Source organism: Antechinus flavipes, chromosome 1, assembly GCF_016432865.1.
Source record: "Antechinus flavipes isolate AdamAnt ecotype Samford, QLD, Australia chromosome 1, AdamAnt_v2, whole genome shotgun sequence".
NCBI classification, from domain to species: Eukaryota; Metazoa; Chordata; class Mammalia; order Dasyuromorphia; family Dasyuridae; genus Antechinus; species Antechinus flavipes.
In genome coordinates, this window is record NC_067398.1 from 5,948,786 (window position 1) to 5,966,079 (window position 17,294).

Sequence of the window (17,294 nt, forward strand, 5' to 3'; positions counted from 1 at the left end):
AAGTTTCTTAAGGAAGGATATGGACCGACCCATGCTCTGGAAAAAGTCTCTTTGGCAACTTTGTGGAGGATGGAGCAGAGAGAAAGAGGCTGGAGACCAAACTACCATTTCAGTAACCCCGACGACAGGTGAAGAGAAGGGAATGTGTCTGAGACGTGTGCGAAGGAGGAATCCAAAGAGTGGGGACTGAGGGAATATTGGGGGTAAGGTGCGCAAAGGGTTAGATGTTCCTCCTGGGTTGGGAATTCTGCTGAGTGACTGGAAGGATGGTGGTGTCCCTTCCCTAAAGAAGGAGAGCGAGTCCCTCATGGGCTTGGGACCCCATTTCACTCCTTGTCTTCGCCTTTCTGCTCTCAGTTCCCCAGAGTGGGTGAGGTAACCCTTCGTTCACCATTCAGCGACCCTCAGGCTTGGCTCACTGGTGGGAGCGGCAGCCGTGATTGGGACGTTACAGAATGTTTCCTTCTCGCAGGGAGGCGAGTCTGGCGAATGGGCCTCCTTTCGGAGGCGGACACAGTCCCAGATAGGGGAAATGACCAAACATCATCCTTTTATACATGGAGGAGCAGAGACTCGAACCCAGTGAGCCAACAGACACGTGTCGCCACCGGGGAAACCTGAGCAAACAAAAACAATGTCAAAATGGCCCTTGCCCCCAAGGAGCTCGCACTCTAGCGGAGCAGACAGTGTGCATGTGTAGGTGTAGAGAAGGTGGATGTGCGGTGACCGCGGTCCCACGGGCTCCCTCACGTTACCGCCTAGTGCACTGAGATCTTTTTCCTGTCCCATGGTGCTCCCTGTAACATGGCTCCCTCCTCCACTGCTGACCTGCCAAATTTCACCTCTCCCCACCGTGCTCTCGTACATGTGTTCTGTGTGCATTTAGTCCCTCCATCAAGCTGTTTGAAAATCTTTCTGTGCCTTCTAGATGACTCTCCCACTTTGCCATGCTTATTTAAGGAGCAGACAGGTAGAAACCCCCTAGCCCGTAGCCTGTTGTGCCCTCCCAACGGGGCCAGCCTGTGCGAGGCTTCCGGCCTCTCTGACTGACCTTCCGGGGGTTATTTTTCCACCTTCCCTATCTGGATGCCTCGCAGAGTGAAGGGTGGGAATCCCGAATGCTGCCATCGGGCTCCCAGACGCCCGCTCGGATCCTCGCGCACATTCCTGGGCTGCAGGAGGCTCGTTGGAGGCAGGGCCGGGGTCTTTGTGCCCTCTGGCTGCTCTTAGTCTGCTGAGGAGAGGGTGGCTGAGCCATTCACAAGCAGTGAACCAGAAGGGAGCCCCTCGGCTGGGGCTGCTGGCAAACCTGTCGTGGGGGCTCGGAGCTATTCAGCTGGAACAGACTTTAAAAAATCCGCTGCACTTCCTCATGTGAAGCCTTGTTTCAAAGAACGCTGAAATTTATGACCGGGTTTCATTTATTTTTGGAAAATCCACATGTAAGAAAAAATGGAATGCCATAGAAATCCCAAGGATCCTCTCCCCCTCCCCAATAAAACAAAGCAAAAACCAGCACGCGGCAGCTCCAGGATGGCCTTCAGCGGCCACCGAGGAAAAACCTGACACGGCATCCACCACCCGGGCCTCTCCTCTGCGGAGGGAATAATGCTGGTGGTTTCATGGAAACAAAGACGAGCCACTTCCCGGGGGACGGAAGAGCCAGAATCTTCTCTGACCTTCCTTTCCCCAGGAGAACAAAGCTCTCTTCGTGGAATCATGGAGGGAGAATCGGCTCCTCATTTTAGAGGTGAAGAACCTGAACCTTGAAAAAATGAAATGAGCGGATCAAGGTCTCTGATTGCTCCTTCCATCTTTCCCATAGAGAAAGTAAGGAGGCAGGTGGAGGGCCTGCTCCATTGTATCACCAGCCTATGTTTAATTCATCTCTCTTTCTCTCTGTGTCTCTCTGTCTCTTTCTCTCTCCCTCTCTCTGTCTCTCTCTCTCTGTTTCTCTCCCCCTCTCTCTCCCTCTCTCTGTCTCTTTCTCTCTCTCTCTGTCTCTTTCTCTCTCATCCCCCCTCTCTATTTGTGTATGTGTATATACATACATATATATGTATTTACTAATAATCCTCATGATAGCTGTCAGCATTTGTATAAATTTGAGAAACACTTTATATTTATGATCCCATTTTAACCTCATAATCCTGGGAGATGAGTACTATCAGAATGCCCATTTTACAGCGCAGAAAACTGAGACAGAAGTTAAGTGAATTACCCAGGGTCACAGTTAGTAAGTATATGAGGACAGATTTGAACTCAGATCTCCCCGGCTCCAGGACTGGCCCTTTCCATTGCACCATCATGGATGCTACTTCATGCCCTTGCATTGTTTTGGCTTTGTACTTATGACTGGTGATAAAATATATAAATTCACACCGTCATATACATTTGGATTGACAATAATGGCAGTCACCAGTTAATCAAAAAGCATTTTGGAAGCATTTCGAAGGTACCAGACACTGTGCTAAGCAATGAAGTTGACAAGATAAACAAACAAACAAACAAAATAGTCCCTCCCCTTTAATTTACATTCTAATAGGGAGCCATAGCAAACAAAGAGAACAGGGGGAGATCATATCAGAAGGCTCAAGCTTTTGGGAGGACCTGGAAAGAGCTTTTGCAGAAGGTTGCTTTATATAAAAAATGGAGAACTTCCTTTTGCAAGTTAAGAAATGACCTGCAAGAAAGCCTTCCCTGGTATACAGGCCTGGACCCCTTTTGTTTCTGTCTCAGTACATCCTGTGCTTTTATTGATACCTAGTGCATAGTAGGTGTTCAGTAAATGGTTCTTGAATAAATGAATGGCTTTCAAGGTTTGTAAAAAAGGAAAATAAAGTCTTTGTCAGGACTCTTATAAAATGGAAGTAGAAAACATGTTAATTCCCAATTAGTTAAAAGCACCTTAGGTTTTCTGGGGCTCGTTGATCCCAGAAGGAACCGTCTCCTTCCCCAAGGAAGGAAGATGATGTCATTGCTTCTCTTCCCTGAGGGGACATGAGTTCTGGGGGCCCAAGAATCCCTTTGGGGCTTTTGGTCACCAAGGGCTTCTCACAGCCTCACCTTTGTCTCCCACCATTTAAATGACCCCTTGAGCCTCCTGGTCAAAGGTGAGTGCGCGCCCACCATGCTGCCTGCAGTCCGCCTTGCTGCCCATTGTGAGAGGAAGGCCTGGTGGTGTGGCCAGCACTGTCGAACATGGTTCCGGCTGCCATATTTTAAGAGGGCGTTGATGGGTTGGGCAGTATCTGGGGAGGGATGATCCGGATGGTGAAGCAGCTAAGACCCCATGAAGGAGCTGGAGGGTTTGCCACCCAGAAGAGGATCCAAAGGCCGTCTTCAGTATCGACGGGCTGCCTTCTGGGAAAGGGATCGCACTCCTTTGGTTCCAGAAGGCAAAGCCAGGGGCAGTGGCAACGTTAGGCTTGAGATGAGGAGGAAATCCTGCTCATCGGAGCTGTCCAAAAGTGACTGGACTCATTGGGATGGGAGTGGTCCCTGTCACTGGAGCTCCCCAAGAACCGGCTGGATGAACGTTTGGCCACTAATAAAGTATACTGGACAAGAGAGTGTTGGACAGACTTTGGACCAAGTGGGTGTTCGAGGTTCTGTGAAATTTGGGGAGCCCACACATTCTGTGGGTCCCATGGGTACCAGGGAGAGGAAGCCCAGCTTGGAGCAGTCACAGCATACCCCAACTTAGGAGGCTCATTTTCTTTGATTAGTTTTAATTAATTATCATATATTTTCCCTCCTCCCCATTGACTGAGGGAGGGAAAAGGAGAAGGAAGCCAGAGGGGGTCCAGTTTCGCTGTCCTAGCTGACATGTGCCAACAAGTGAATAAATCCTATCGCCCTTTGATCCTAGCGCCGATCAGAGCACATTAGTTTTCTTCTCTCCTTTTTGAGCTCCTTTTCTTCTTCTTCTTTTTGGGAGAGTTGGGCAGCAGAGGCCAAAGTGACCTTTCTCTGGGCAGCCCTTCCCCCGCTCCCAGCTGGCTCTCCAGGCTCAGTCCCGGAATAGCCCAAGGAGACCGGCTGGAGGCTCAGCCTTTGTTTCCTTCCCGCCTGGCCCCGGCTCCCCTCTGTCGGCTGCATTCCTGCAGGAATCCCAGGACCGGGCTGCCAGGCCTGTCAGCCCCTGCGAAACTACCCCGCCCCGGGGAAGGCTGCCCTTGGCCTTGGTCAGCCGAGTCCCCCCAGAGCTCACAGCTCTGGGACCTAGAACCCGTCCGTCAACCTCACCGGTGAGCAGGGAGTGCCATAACACAACAGCAGTGGGATCATCCCTGTCTTGTAACTGGTCAAAGGAGGCCCCCCAGATCCCCTGCTCCTCTACTGATGATTGTGGGGAGGCTCAGAAAGGGGAAGGGCCAAGGCAGGTGCTTAAAGCAGGATTTGAAGCCAGGCCCTTCCTCTCCAAACCCCGCACTTCTCCCCTCGGTCCCATCAGCTTGTCCGATGGCTACCACTGCCAACCAGTGACTGGAGCACAAATAAGGAAAGGGAGGCAGGTGGAGGAGGAGGCCTTAACGGGGCACTGAGGAGAGAGGAATCGTGAAGGGAGGAGACCCGTCACCGCAAGAGAACCCGCCTTTTGGGGCACACAAAGGAGAACAAAGGGAAGGGGAGCGCACCATGCCAGCTAACAGTCGCTCCCTCGCTTTGATTCACTCAAGGTCACTCATGACTTTTATGGAGCTCGAGCCTCCTGGGAGAGAGCCAGCCTCCAGTCATGGGTTCGAGAGTCGCTCCTGTCACGCATTAGCTGTGTGACCTTGGAAAAGCCATCGGAACTCTCAAAGCCCTATTAGGTGAATAGTTGGACCAACTGCACCGTTTAAGGGGTTTCCTGGCAATTTGGGATCCAGTCCCTGGTAGACCAAGAACAGGCCCCGGGCTCTACTTGTAGCTCTGCTACCAACAGTGTCTTTGTGGTCAATCACTTTGGCCTCTGGCTCCTGGGTCCTGAGTCACAAAATGAGGAGTTTGCTTTGGGGCTGCGCCAGAGACCCCCGAGAGAGTCCGCGGCCCTTCCAGCTCTCAACTTCCACCGCCACGGGACTTGGCCAATCCGCTTGCTGATCCTCCGCTTTTAAATACCCCCTTTTTTCCGTCTTGGCTGAAGTTTTCCACATGTGCTGTTCCCCCACCCCTTAGTATGTGGCCTTGAGAGCTGAGACTTCCTACTTTTCCTTTCGTATTCCCAGGAATTAAGATGCTTCTTGCAGATGGTGAGCCCTTAATGCTTTTTTCATTCACTCATTCATCTTCCCTTGGGACAACTCTTCTCCACCTTCCAGATTGCCCCAATGTGACATGGACACCCGGGTGTAAGGTCTGTGTGAGCTCCTCCCGCTCCCGGGCTCCATTACCTTTTCAGAACACGCAAACCTCCTCCTCTCTGATATGAATTCCATAATGCAGAAGCTCATTTTTACCCCTTCCCCTCAGAGGAATGGATGGATGGATGAACGAACGGACAAGTGCATGAATGAAGAAATGAACCATTGAAATAATGAACTGAGTTCCGCCATATTGATTCCATCGGGGCGCAGAGGAGGCAAAACGGGGAAAAGTTTCCCCAAAGAGACAACTTCAGTGGCTGAGCGGGGAGGGAAGATTGCTGGGTGGTGATGTATGAGGGCCCGCGCTCGGCAGCCCAGCCACTCAGAGGGCGGGAGCGGCTCCGTGATTAATGGTGTTTATATTTGACACAGGCTTCCTTTATTTATCTGCAATACAGTTTAGCGATTTTTATCAAGCTCCTGAATGAAAAATATTCCGTCATAGCAATATTGCCGTGTAAATTGAGTAGAGTCACTTTTTATTCTATCTTCCCGCCTTATCATCCACACAGTAATTTTCTAGCAGGGGTTTGATATGGAAAAGCTGGATTTAGCCGTACTTGACACAAAGCCTCTTCAATTTCCCCTAAAAGTTCAGCCTGCTCTTAGAAATGTGTGTGTATTTTTAAACTCTCTCTCTCTCTCTCTCTCTCTCTCTCTCTCTCTCTCTCTCTCTCTCTCTCTCTCTCTCTCTCTCTCTCTCTCTCTCTCTCCCCCCTTCTCTTTCTGTCTGTCTCTCTTTCTCTGTCTTCTCTCTGTGTGTCTCTTTCTCTCTCCTCTCTCTGTCTCTTTGTCTCTATTTTTCTATCTCTGTCTCTCTCCCCTATCATCCTCTCATTCAAGCAATTTCAGGATTTTGAAAGAATACAGATAAAAAGCTCAGCCCAGGCTAATGTGAAAAGCTCCCGTCCCTGGAAGGCGGGGGCAGTCCCGGCTGCTTTGGCGGGGGGCTTGGGCTGAGCACTCGGGCACGCTTGTGTAGGCCCACTTTCTCCTAATCAATCATCATCCAACTCCAATCAGCATCGGGGCAGAGCCGATCGTTCATCCTGGGAGTAATTTCAAAGTTGAGGCTCGTAATGGACCCGTCCAGGACATTCGTCACTACAATAATAGAGCTAATGACGCCCCAACTAAGGAAAGGGAGGAAAAATAAAATCCATCTCCTCCTTGTGATATACAAGAGACTCGGGAGCAGACAGGCACCTGCCTGTTCATTTCTTGAACGGTGAAGAGCACTGATTATGGGATGGGGGGAGAGACATGCTGGTGATGAACTTTAAATTAATGAATAAATCAGAGCTCTGCCTGTGAATCTGGCTTCTCGGGGAAGGTTAAACATTAAATAGTCTTTGGGAACGGCCATCTTCCAATTTTGGCCGGAATGCTGGGCTCAGGGTTAGGAAGCCCGGGCTCCTAATCCTAACTCTGACACTCAGTGGATTCACTTAGCCTCTGAGAGCCCCAGTTTGCTCATCTGTAAAATGGAGCTAGGTCCCAGAGGAATTAGAAGGCTTAATGAAGAGTATACCTAGTCAGAAGCTTGAAAGCTGTAACGGGCTGTAGTTGATTCTGAAACCAGAGACCAGCATCCCTGTGTTGCTCAGAGTTGGGGGGTGAGCCCCAGTCCTTCAAGGTGAATAATTCTCACCCCAAATGCCCAAGGACGATTAGTCCAGAGTGGCGCTCAATAATGGTCTTCTGCGGTGTTTCATGCAGAAACTCTTGGTTGCCAAAGGAGAAGGAGGAGGAGGAGGAGGAGGAGGAGGAGGAGGAGGAAGTAATCCTGAGGCTTTGTGATTCCCTTGGGAAGGCTTTGAGACTTGGTTTACATTCTCTTATGCATGGGACTCCGCTCTTCAGATGAAGATTGCTTTCCCATCTCCCCCCAAACTATTATAAAGAGAAACCCCAGGGAGATGTAATTTCCTCATCTAAAAAAAATGGACTTGGTGTGCTGACTGGTATGGGTTGACCTCATGCTATGGAATGGCCCTTCTCTCTCTTTTTAGGAAAATGACTAAAGAAATCCCTCCTCCTCCTCCACCCCCAGTTCATCAGTCAGTCAATCTACATTTATTAAGCTCCTGCTTTGTTCCAAGGTCCATGCGAGGTGGTAGAGAAACAAAGACCCAGCCCTCATGGATCTTACATTCTATATAGAAGATAATGAGGGTCCTTACAGGGGGCCCTGACCCCTGGGTAATCTAGTGACCTGCTATTTAAAACAGTTTGTGGCCCTTGGCTCTCTATGGGACCCAAAGCTGGGGGAAGCAAGACTATTGAAGGTCCTGTTTCTCAAAGGTGGACCCCATCCCCTAATAACATCCCTGATAATGACTTCTATCACCTTTGTTATCTTTGAAAGGATCCTCTTTGAAGGAATGAAGCATCATGGGTACTTTGCCTGGAATTATGAAGAGGGAGTGCCCAGATAACATTCTGCCCCCCCAACACACCCCTCAAACTCTTTAGCAGACAGGCCTGAGCTCTGCCAGCCAGACTATTGCTGCTGATAGGGGATTTATTCCATTATGTCATTGAAGTCCCTGTAAAAATATAAATTAAAAAAATGAGGTCCCGGGCTCTCCTCGGGGCCCGGAATTCCAGAGGAAGCTGGAGGGGCTCTGCCTGTCTGCGCCCCCTCCTCCACCCCCAGCACACCTGCAAGCTCAGCCCAGCATGCCGCCGAGTCTGAATAGTTGGAGCCCAACTGTGTGTTTCTAATTAATTATTTCCACCCCATATCCAAGACTTCCTTGCTGTGAGGCCCTTCTCTTCAGCTAGAGCCACTGGCTCCAAGCCCCACAGATGTAAAAATAAAATAAAACAAAATTCCGGCCGGATCGCCATTTATCTTGATTGTCCCATCCTCCCAGTGGTCAGGGAAGCCATGGTTTGCACCGCGAGTCTCGGCTCCTCCCTTTTGTGTCCTTGGTCCTCTTCAACTGGAAAGATCCTTAAACAGTAGGTGGGCACCACAGTCCCCACTACAAAGATTCTCTTAAAAGAAGCCAGCTGAGCTCTGCCTAATGACAAATGGCGTGCCAGAGCTCTGGGGGATGCAGCCATAGTGAAGGGGAAGTGCCATGCCGTCGGAGATGGCGGGATTCTTCTTCTGAAGGACCTGGCCCCGAGGGAGGGGCCGCGTTCGCCTTCATTATTCTCATTCCACATCCCCCTCTTTGGGTCGTGCATTTATTTTGGAGAAATCAAGTCTATTGGCATTTTTCATTTGTTTGTTTCTGCCCTATGTGAGCCATTGTTGCCAATGGGATTGATCCCCCTTTTGGGGGAAAAGCAGGAAACCTATCTCCCATGATCATTTAGGTTGTTTTCTTGAGCACCAAACAGAATGGCCACAGTAAAAAAACAAAAAAAAAATAAAAACCAGGTATACTCATTCATGCTTGGTAGAATTGAAAATTGGCCATAAACAGCAAAAGAGATAGAAATAACCCTACCCTTGCCACCAAGAATTTCTTTGTTAGGAATCGTCCCTGACTATATTCAACATTTTCAACATTATTTATAAGGTTAAAAATTAGAAAGTCTTAACATCCAACGATAGGGGAATGGTTAAATAGACTATGGTTCATTGAGTTTATAAACAACTAAGAGTGGGAAGCACGAATGATACAAAGCAATCTGGGAAAACCCTTGAAATCATGCAAAATGGGGAGGGAAAAGAAGGAAGCAGAATCAGACAAATATTATTTCACAGAAACTGTATCCACATCAGAGGAAAAGAGAGAATGGTCAAAGAAAGAATCCTGATGGAAACAGAGACAAATGATGATAAAATTATATTTACAAAGTAACAAACTTAATTGTTTTTAATTAATCCTCAGTAATCAGATCATAACGAATCATTTAATGAAGATGGATAAAAATCTATCATTGTCCTTGTTTTAGAAAGAGTCCCTTGTAAATCAAACGCTAGCTTTGGCTTCTGTGATTTACCTAGAATTGATTGAATTACTTTCTGTGTCAGAAGGAAAAGAGTAAAAAAATAGAAATTCAATAATCATTAGCTGAACATTTAGTGGCACTGGCTTCTGCCATAAATGACTTGAGTGATTTTGAGCTCCTGGACACCCTCCATTTCCTTGATGCTGTTTTGAAGTATAGGGACCTATTTGAGGGTGGATGTTGATAAGCTTCTTGTGTAGGGCTTGAAACCATATCCTATGAGTACATAGGAAGTACAAGCGTTTAGCTTGAGGAAGACTTGGATGTGGGGAATCCTACTGGTATTTGGGTATTTGAAGTCCAATCGGGTACAAAAGGGATGAGACTTGTATTGCTTGTGTCCAAGAAAGGCCAGTAAGGAGCAAACAGGAGACGGATTTGACTCAGCTGAAGAAAGAATTTGCTAAATAATGAGAGTTGAGCAACAATAAGAGTCTTATTGGAGAGGTAGGGAGCTTCCATACCTCTGGAGGCCCTCCAAAGGAAGCTGAATGACTTTTACCAAGGATATTGTAGAAGGAAGCTGCCTTCATGTAGGAGAACAAGTAGATGAACTCTGAAATCTCTTCCAGATTCCAAAATCCGATGACTTCCTAATTTATTCCTCCTTGTTCTTTGCTGAGGTCCATTTCCAGTTTGTGGAATGACCTTGAGAATCTGGAGCCATTATGATGGAGCCCGAGCTGGCTGGAGTAGAAGAGGAAAGTTCCTCGATTTAGCGTACCTGGGCCTACCATCACAATGTATTTTATATCTCTTGAACTCAACATTGATTTCATGCAAAAATCACACTTTCCCTATGTCCTCGGATTTACCATGTAGAAGTAGAAAGAGAAGGGAGAGGGAATTTTTTCATAGATGAGTGAAGTTACAGTGTCTCCCTATAGTTAATTTTTCTTTTGAAAAACAACAAATCGGGATCCCTTCAAAGACTACCATCTCCTTCTTGGGCTTGTGAAGTTATAAGCAATATTTAAAAGATGCTTGAATGATTCAGAGAAAGATATGGAATTATTTATCATTTTCTTTTATTCTTCACTCATAGAATGGCCAGAAAGGTAAACCACCTGAGCACAAAAGTGGATGGCTTGGTCATATGATCAGAATACAGGATGACCATTGAGCAGATCACGTAGATTATTGGTATCTAAAGAGATAACAAGGAGAGCTCCCAATATCCTTGTTGATGGTGAAGTTTTTTTTTTTTTAAATGATGGTATTCTGGATCTATTATAAAAAATATAGTTTGGGACTTTATTGATTATTTTTTCAGAGGGGAATAAAGTCCCTTATTCTCAAGAGCAGTGAGGGATATGGTTCTCTCTCTTTTTTAAAAAAAATATTTTTTAATTTAATTTAAAATAAAAAATAAAATTAAAATAATTTAATGGGCCTTGGGCCAAGGGCCAAGGAGAGAAATTTACTCTCTCTGGGGAATGTGGGCTTGCAGAAAGCCACACTTCCTTATAGCCATTTGCTTTAGATCATGACTCCTGATAGAGTTTGGAGGTCCAAGCTGCATAGGACAGCCTTTTGCTGGGAAAGCAGGAAACCTATCTCGCATGATTTATGTTGTTTCCTTGAGTACCAAGAATTTTAGCTTTTGTTTAACCAAAACCAAAGCAAAACAGAATAACTCAGATGGTAGATTTTCAGTAAGAAAATGTCTAGAGCCTTGAAAGCTCTGCTTCTTCAGAGAGATGGCCGTAGCTTTTTTCTTTGCCTGCCCTGGAGTTCCCTTGACCAGAGGCTTCAGCCATTGCAGAATCTCCCAGAGGGAAGAAGGCAACCGAGAGATCATCCATCCCAACTCCTGAATGGACAAGAGTTCCCATAGAGTGGGATGGACGAGTGACTCCGGCCTCTGCCTGAAGACCCCCGATGCAGGAGAAGGAAACCCCTACCTGCCAAGGCAGCCACGCCTGATTCACGCCTCCTCTAATTACTTTGCAACCAGAATCCCCTGCTCTCCACTCCTAGAGTGGATTTTGTCTGTAAAATTCTAGCAATTTCGGTGCTGGTGATGTTCGGAAGTGGAAGTTCTACACAAAACCATTGAACGGATGCTAGAAAGGGTCTTAGAGGTGATCATTTAGTAAGAATCTTTTATTTTGTATGCGGGGAACCTCGAGCCCGGAGAGCTTCAGTTCCTGACTCCAAGTCCAGTGGATGATAGGCAAGCATTGAAGGGCTGGGTTGCATGAAAAGCATGCTGGGCGTTGAGGTACAGGGTCTCAGTTCAAAAACCACCTTTTGCATCTGAAATCTGTGGGACCTCAAGAGAGCCATAACCCCTTCGTGCCTCCATTTCTTTGTCTGTAAAATTCAGGAAGGAGGAGGACTGGCTGACCTCCGTGGCTTCTCCCAGTTCCGCACAGATTTATGATCCTTTTTTCCTTTGTCAACCCAAGATGACAAAAACATAGCAAGCCTTTATTTGTTCCCCGGCTGCAGGACCCCCATATGGAAGTGCAGGCTTTTTAAAGGCTCGTCAAATATTTACCAGTTCTAGTTTATAATGGGTCCTATAAAGCTGTCTGCCCCTCATGTTGTCTTAGAGGCTTTGTTGCTGCCCGTGCTAGTCCCATCCACACCACACCCCTTCCCGCCCCCAGTCTTCTCTCTGACTCTGGCCACTGATCTGGGGGACTCTTCCCCACAGCACAAACTGACTTTTGGGAAAAAAAATAATAAAATTCCTGCTGCCGCCTCTCCCTCCTTCCTCCCTTCCTACCTTTTCTCATTCCATCCTTTTCTTTTTTCTTCCCTTTCATATTTCTTCTACCTCTTCCTTCTACATTTCCCTTCCCTCCCTTCTTCCCTTTTCCCTCCCTTCCTCTTTTCCTCTATTCATCTCTCCTTTCCCTTTTCCTTGTTCCTTCCCTTTCTCCTTTCCTCCCTTTCCCTCTCCTTCCTACTTTCCCTCTTTGAGTGCTTGGTAATTGATAATTAATCCACCCAAATTCTGGAGTTATTAGAAAATACTCATAATCAGAAAATTTTAATGCTACTAATTTTTTAGAGAAATGAAAAACATCATTTTTTAGTTTTTTGAAACTGAATATTGATTACCTTGGATGTGGAAGAACTCAATGAGAATTATACGTGTGCCAGCTTATAGAAAACAGACTTTCAATATTGCTTTAGGGAGTTTCTGAAAAGTCTTTACTTAGTGATGGAACTCATAAGAAAAGCTAGGATTAGGAGCATTCTTAAATCAGCTGCTATTGAGGAAGAGGGGGAGGAGGAGGAGGAGGAGGAAGAAAGAAGATAGAAGGTTTGCTTTTGAACTCATTAGATACTTGTTTTAATCCTAACTCAGACATTTGCTTTTTGTGGGACATAGAGAAATTCATTGGGCTATAGTCTGCCTCAGTTTCCTCATTTGTAAAACTAGTATAATAATAATGCCTTCCTCACAGGAATATTATGAAAATGAAATAAGATGACAAATGTAAAGTCTTTACAAAACCTAAATTGCTATAAATAAACCCAGCTATTATCATTATTCAAGGCAGTTAGATGACAGTGGATAGAAAAGGTAAGGTCAGGAAGACCTGAGTTCAAACTCAGCCTTCGGCTCTTACTAGTTGTGTGATCTCAGACAAATCCCATAACCCTGTTTATCTCAGTTTCCTCATCTGAAAAATGAGCTGGTGAAGGAAATGGCAAACCACTTTAGTAGCTTTGTCAAGAAAACCCCAAATAAGCTCACGGAGAGTCAGACAAAAGTGGAGGAAATGATCGTTGACGATGATGGCAATTATTTCTACAACAGATTGGAAGAACTTGGGGCGGGGCTTTTCCTTTAAACTAGCCAAGAGAGCTCGGTAACAAATAGATCTCAGGACTGAGCCACAGCCTATCTCCAGGTGGAGTTTCGGGGTCTCTGATACAAAGGAGCATGAGTCAGAGCTTTACTACGCACTTGAAAAAAAGTGTTTCTATCACCAGGTAAATCTAACTGTGAATAAAATGCCGAGGTTGGGAGTAGATTTCAGGTTTTGTGCCAGTTATTTTTTTTAAATAACGAAATGAATACTCCTTTGCATGAGATGGGGTGAACAGGATAAGCCGTAAAGTCCTTTCCCATCATAAATCAACGGCAGTCTTCTATCCAATATTAAACACCTCTGCTTGGCCCTTCGAGATGGTTTTGTGGGAGTCTGGGAGAGCTGCTTTCCAGGTATGGTTTTTGTTATCCTCAGCTCTGAAGGAAGTCATCTGGGTCCGTCCTCCCTTTTGCCGCCAAACGCTGACTGCTATCGCAAGCACATGGGCGAGGCAGAAAGACACAGATCCAGGGAGAGAGACAAATAGAATTTTATATATATATATAAAGAGAGAGAGAGAGAACAAGAACCAGAGACACAGAGCAATAGAGACAGAGAAACAGAAGAAGGGAGAGTAGACATCCTCTCCTCCTATCCCACATCCCCTTTGCAAAAGTGGAGGGGAAGTGGACAAACCAGTGTGGGTTTCCATTCATTATGGTTGCTAGGCCGAGCCCTCAGTGGGACTGGCTTTTCCCTAAGAAGACTTCCTGCCAGGTTTTGGTGAGCTCTGCATTCTTTTGGACTTTGAAGTGGAATTGGCGGGTTTGGAGACAGAGAAAAGTTCCCTCTGCCCCACCTTGTTCTTCTGCTCATTCTGAAACCCAGGCCCTCATAGGAATTTCCCATTCCCTCTCAGTCTTGGGGAAGTCAGGGGTCCCCCGAAGTGCTGAGCCCGTCCTAGCAGCTCCCATGGATCATTTGCCCAAAGAGCTCATCGTTGCCTCTCATTAAAAAAAGGCATGTGGTTCTGAGCAAGTGGGCCCTTGGAGACCGGCGACTCCGGGCCCCTCCTGTGGGCAGAGACACTTGAGAAGGGGCTCAGGTCTGTTCCTCTCATCAAAAAGTTGTAAGAAAAGAAGTTAGCTTTTCTCATCAAATGAGATCATAAACTCCCACCTGTACTCATTTTAGTTGGGGTCTTGGTATGATCCAGGGCACCCCATTATTTTCTCCCTGGCCAACCCCCAAAGCTCAGTTACTGATTGTTTCAGAAAGCAGCTAATTAGGGAACAGCATTAAAGGAAAGAAAAGAAAACAAGTCCTGCCTGCAGAAAATGACCCAGATTGCACCACCGCTGGGGAAGGCAAAAATGTGCGTTCGAAGTGATGACCCCGGCTTCGTGGGCCGGCTTTTTTCCCGAGCACGCCGATGCCCCTGGTCCTGCCTTGGTCACGGCGGGCCAGACACCCACGGCCACTGTTACGGGATTCGAAGGCCGGCCTCCCGTGCCTCTCCCAGACATCCGGGCTCTGGGGCAGAGAGCATGGGACGCTCGCCTCCCACGTGTTCCAGACCCCGAGAGCTAAGTGGCAGTGCTCAGCAGGCGCTTGTCCCCCTCCTTCTCTCCAGAGGACAGAGCATGAGAGCAGACTCGTGGCGCAAAGAAACATGGCGTCGAGGAGAACGGAGGGGGGCAAAGTGTGGCAGCTTGGCTCTCGGAGACCTTTGACTGGTTCTCCCTTCGCTGGGTTGTGCTGCCATGCTCGTTCTCATTTATTCTGGTTTCTGAACCAAATCATGGGACTTCCCAGGGGTCAGTTCTCTTTCCTACATGAGAGCCCAGGAGCCAGTCTGAGGTTCCTGCAGTGACTCCGGGGGCTTGTGTTGCCACGTATGGACGCCTGAGCTTTCCAGGAGGTTTAAATTAATCATTTCCCCCCCTCCCCGCCCCCCCCGATACGACCCTCTCCTTACTGCACATCATAATGTTTCTCTCTCTCTTTTTATTCCAGGCCTTCTGCCTTATCAAGTAGCCCAACGTACTCCGACCTGCCCTTCATTAGAATCTCCCCCCACAGAAACCCCGCAGCCACGTCTGAGTCGCCTTTCAGCCCCCCGCACCCGTACATCAACCCTTACATGGACTACATCCGCTCCCTGCACAGCAGCCCGTCTCTGTCCATGATCTCGGCGGCCCGTGGCCTCAGCCCCACCGATGGTGAGTCTGTGACCCACAAGGAGATGAGTGTGTGGTCCCCCCGCACTGGCCTGGGAGCTTCTCTGGGGCCTTTTTATGTTCCTCCTCCCCCATTAGAATGTGAGCTCCTTGAGGCTAAGGACCGTCTTTTTGAGTTTGTTGCTTGTATTCCCAGTGCTGAGTATAGTACCTGAAGTAAACACTTAATAAGTAAATGTTCTTCCTCTTTCCCTTCTTTTCTCCCTTCTCCATCCCTCTACTTCTCTTTCCTTTCTTCCTTCCCTTTCTCCTTCCCTTCTCCACCCCTCTATTCTTCTTTCCTTCCTCCCCTCCCTTCTTTTCTCCCTTCTCTATCCCTCTACTTCTCTTTCCTTTCTTCCCTCCCTTTCTCCTTCCCTTCTCCACCCCTCTATTCCTCTTTCCTTCCTCCCCTCCCTTCTTTTCTCCCTTCTTTATCCCTCTACTTCTCTTTCCTTTCTTCCCTCCCTTTCTCTTTCCCTTCTCCACCCCTCTATTCCTCTTTCCTTCCTCCCCTCCCTTCTTTTCTCCCTTCTTTATCCCTCTACTTCTCTTTCCTTCTTCCCTCCCTTTCTCTTTCCCTTCTCCACCCCTCTATTCCTCTTTCCTTCCTCCCTTCCCTTCTTTTCTCCCTTCTTTATCCCTCTACTTTTCTTTTCTTTCTTCCCTCCCTTTCTCTTTCCCTTCTTTTCTCCCTTCTCTATCCCTCTACTTCTTTCTTTCCTTCTTTCCCTCCCTTTCTCCTTCCCTTCTTCATCCTTCTATTCCTTTCTTTCCTTCCTTCTCTCCTTCCCTCTTTCTCTCATTTCTCACATCATTTGGTATTTGGCATAAGAAACTCAATGAATTATTTGAGACCAACTCTGCCCAGACAGGAGGGCAGGGCTTGGCTTTCCCCCGCTTCTCTTGATCTTGCATATTTCAAAGATGTGGTTGTGTTTTTTAATAGAGAATGAGACCTATTTAAAAATCAAAATGTGTTTCCCTGCCATCAAACAATCAGTAAGCATTTACTGTGTACCTACTGTGTGCCAGGCACTGTGGGAAGTTTTCCCCTCATTCACATCACATCAGAATGTCCAGTGTTCTTGTTGAGCAGAAAATGGAAGTGGCTCCAGGAATCATGAAAATTCCGATGGGGTTCAGAGCAGCACGTAGTAGGTCAAGTGCTGGACCTCAGGGCGCCTGGGGACCCGGATTCCAATTCTGCCTCTAAATCCCAGGGCCTTGGCTCTCTGTCCCCATTCTCTATTCTGTTCTCCACCCAGATTCCAAAGTGATTTGCCTCAAGCTCAAGTTTATCTGTCTCTGCCAAATTGATTGAACTCCAGGCCTCTGATTATCTCTAAGATCAAAGAGGAGCTTCTCTCTTTGGCACAAGGAGCATTTCACGGCCCCATCTCCTGCCTCCCATCTGCCCCCAGCCCCGCGCCTTTGCATTGCGTGTCTCCTGCTCCCAGAATGCCCTCTTCTCACGACCACCCCGAAGGGGGACTGGAGAACTCTATGCTGCAAAGCAGAATCCTTCAAATCCCAGCCCCACGCCCCTAAGAGAGACCTTCCCTGGCCCCCCACCCCCCGCTCTCCTGCCACCCTTGAAAAATCCAGTGGAACACTTTTGTGCGCCCCATCTGGTACCTGTGGTCGCTGCCGATTATCTCGTAAACTCCTTTGTGTCCGCTTCTCTTTTATTTTCTGTCCCTCTTGGTCAGCGTCGTGCCCGGGGCTTGCTGGGCTCCCCCTCAACAAATGCTTCTTCACTGATCTCCCATGTGTGCCTCCTCCCCCCGCCCCCCTAGGAGACTTCCCAGTGCAGGGGGCACTTAGAGAGAGACCCCGGGGCAGCCACAGTCCGTATTCTTACGTTTCCTCCCAGGGGCAGCCTGGCTTTTTGGAGAATGGGCCACGGGCTGGGGACAGAGGTTCTATGCGCACAAACTCTTCGCCTGGAGAGATGGAGCCCTAAAAAATGGCCCAGG

At 47.7% G+C, this 17,294-nt stretch overlaps 1 protein-coding gene across 1 annotated transcript in view; it reads left to right on the top strand.

Annotated features, from left to right (window-relative positions):
• The window catches only part of GLI3 (GLI family zinc finger 3), a 252,438-nt gene that overhangs the window by 159,963 nt on the left and 75,181 nt on the right, over positions 1-17,294 (top strand). Inside the window, exon 5 of the mRNA XM_051978548.1 lies at positions 15,113-15,318. Within this exon, the coding sequence (XP_051834508.1) occupies positions 15,113-15,318 (206 nt within the window). The remainder of the gene's footprint in view (positions 1-15,112; positions 15,319-17,294) is intronic.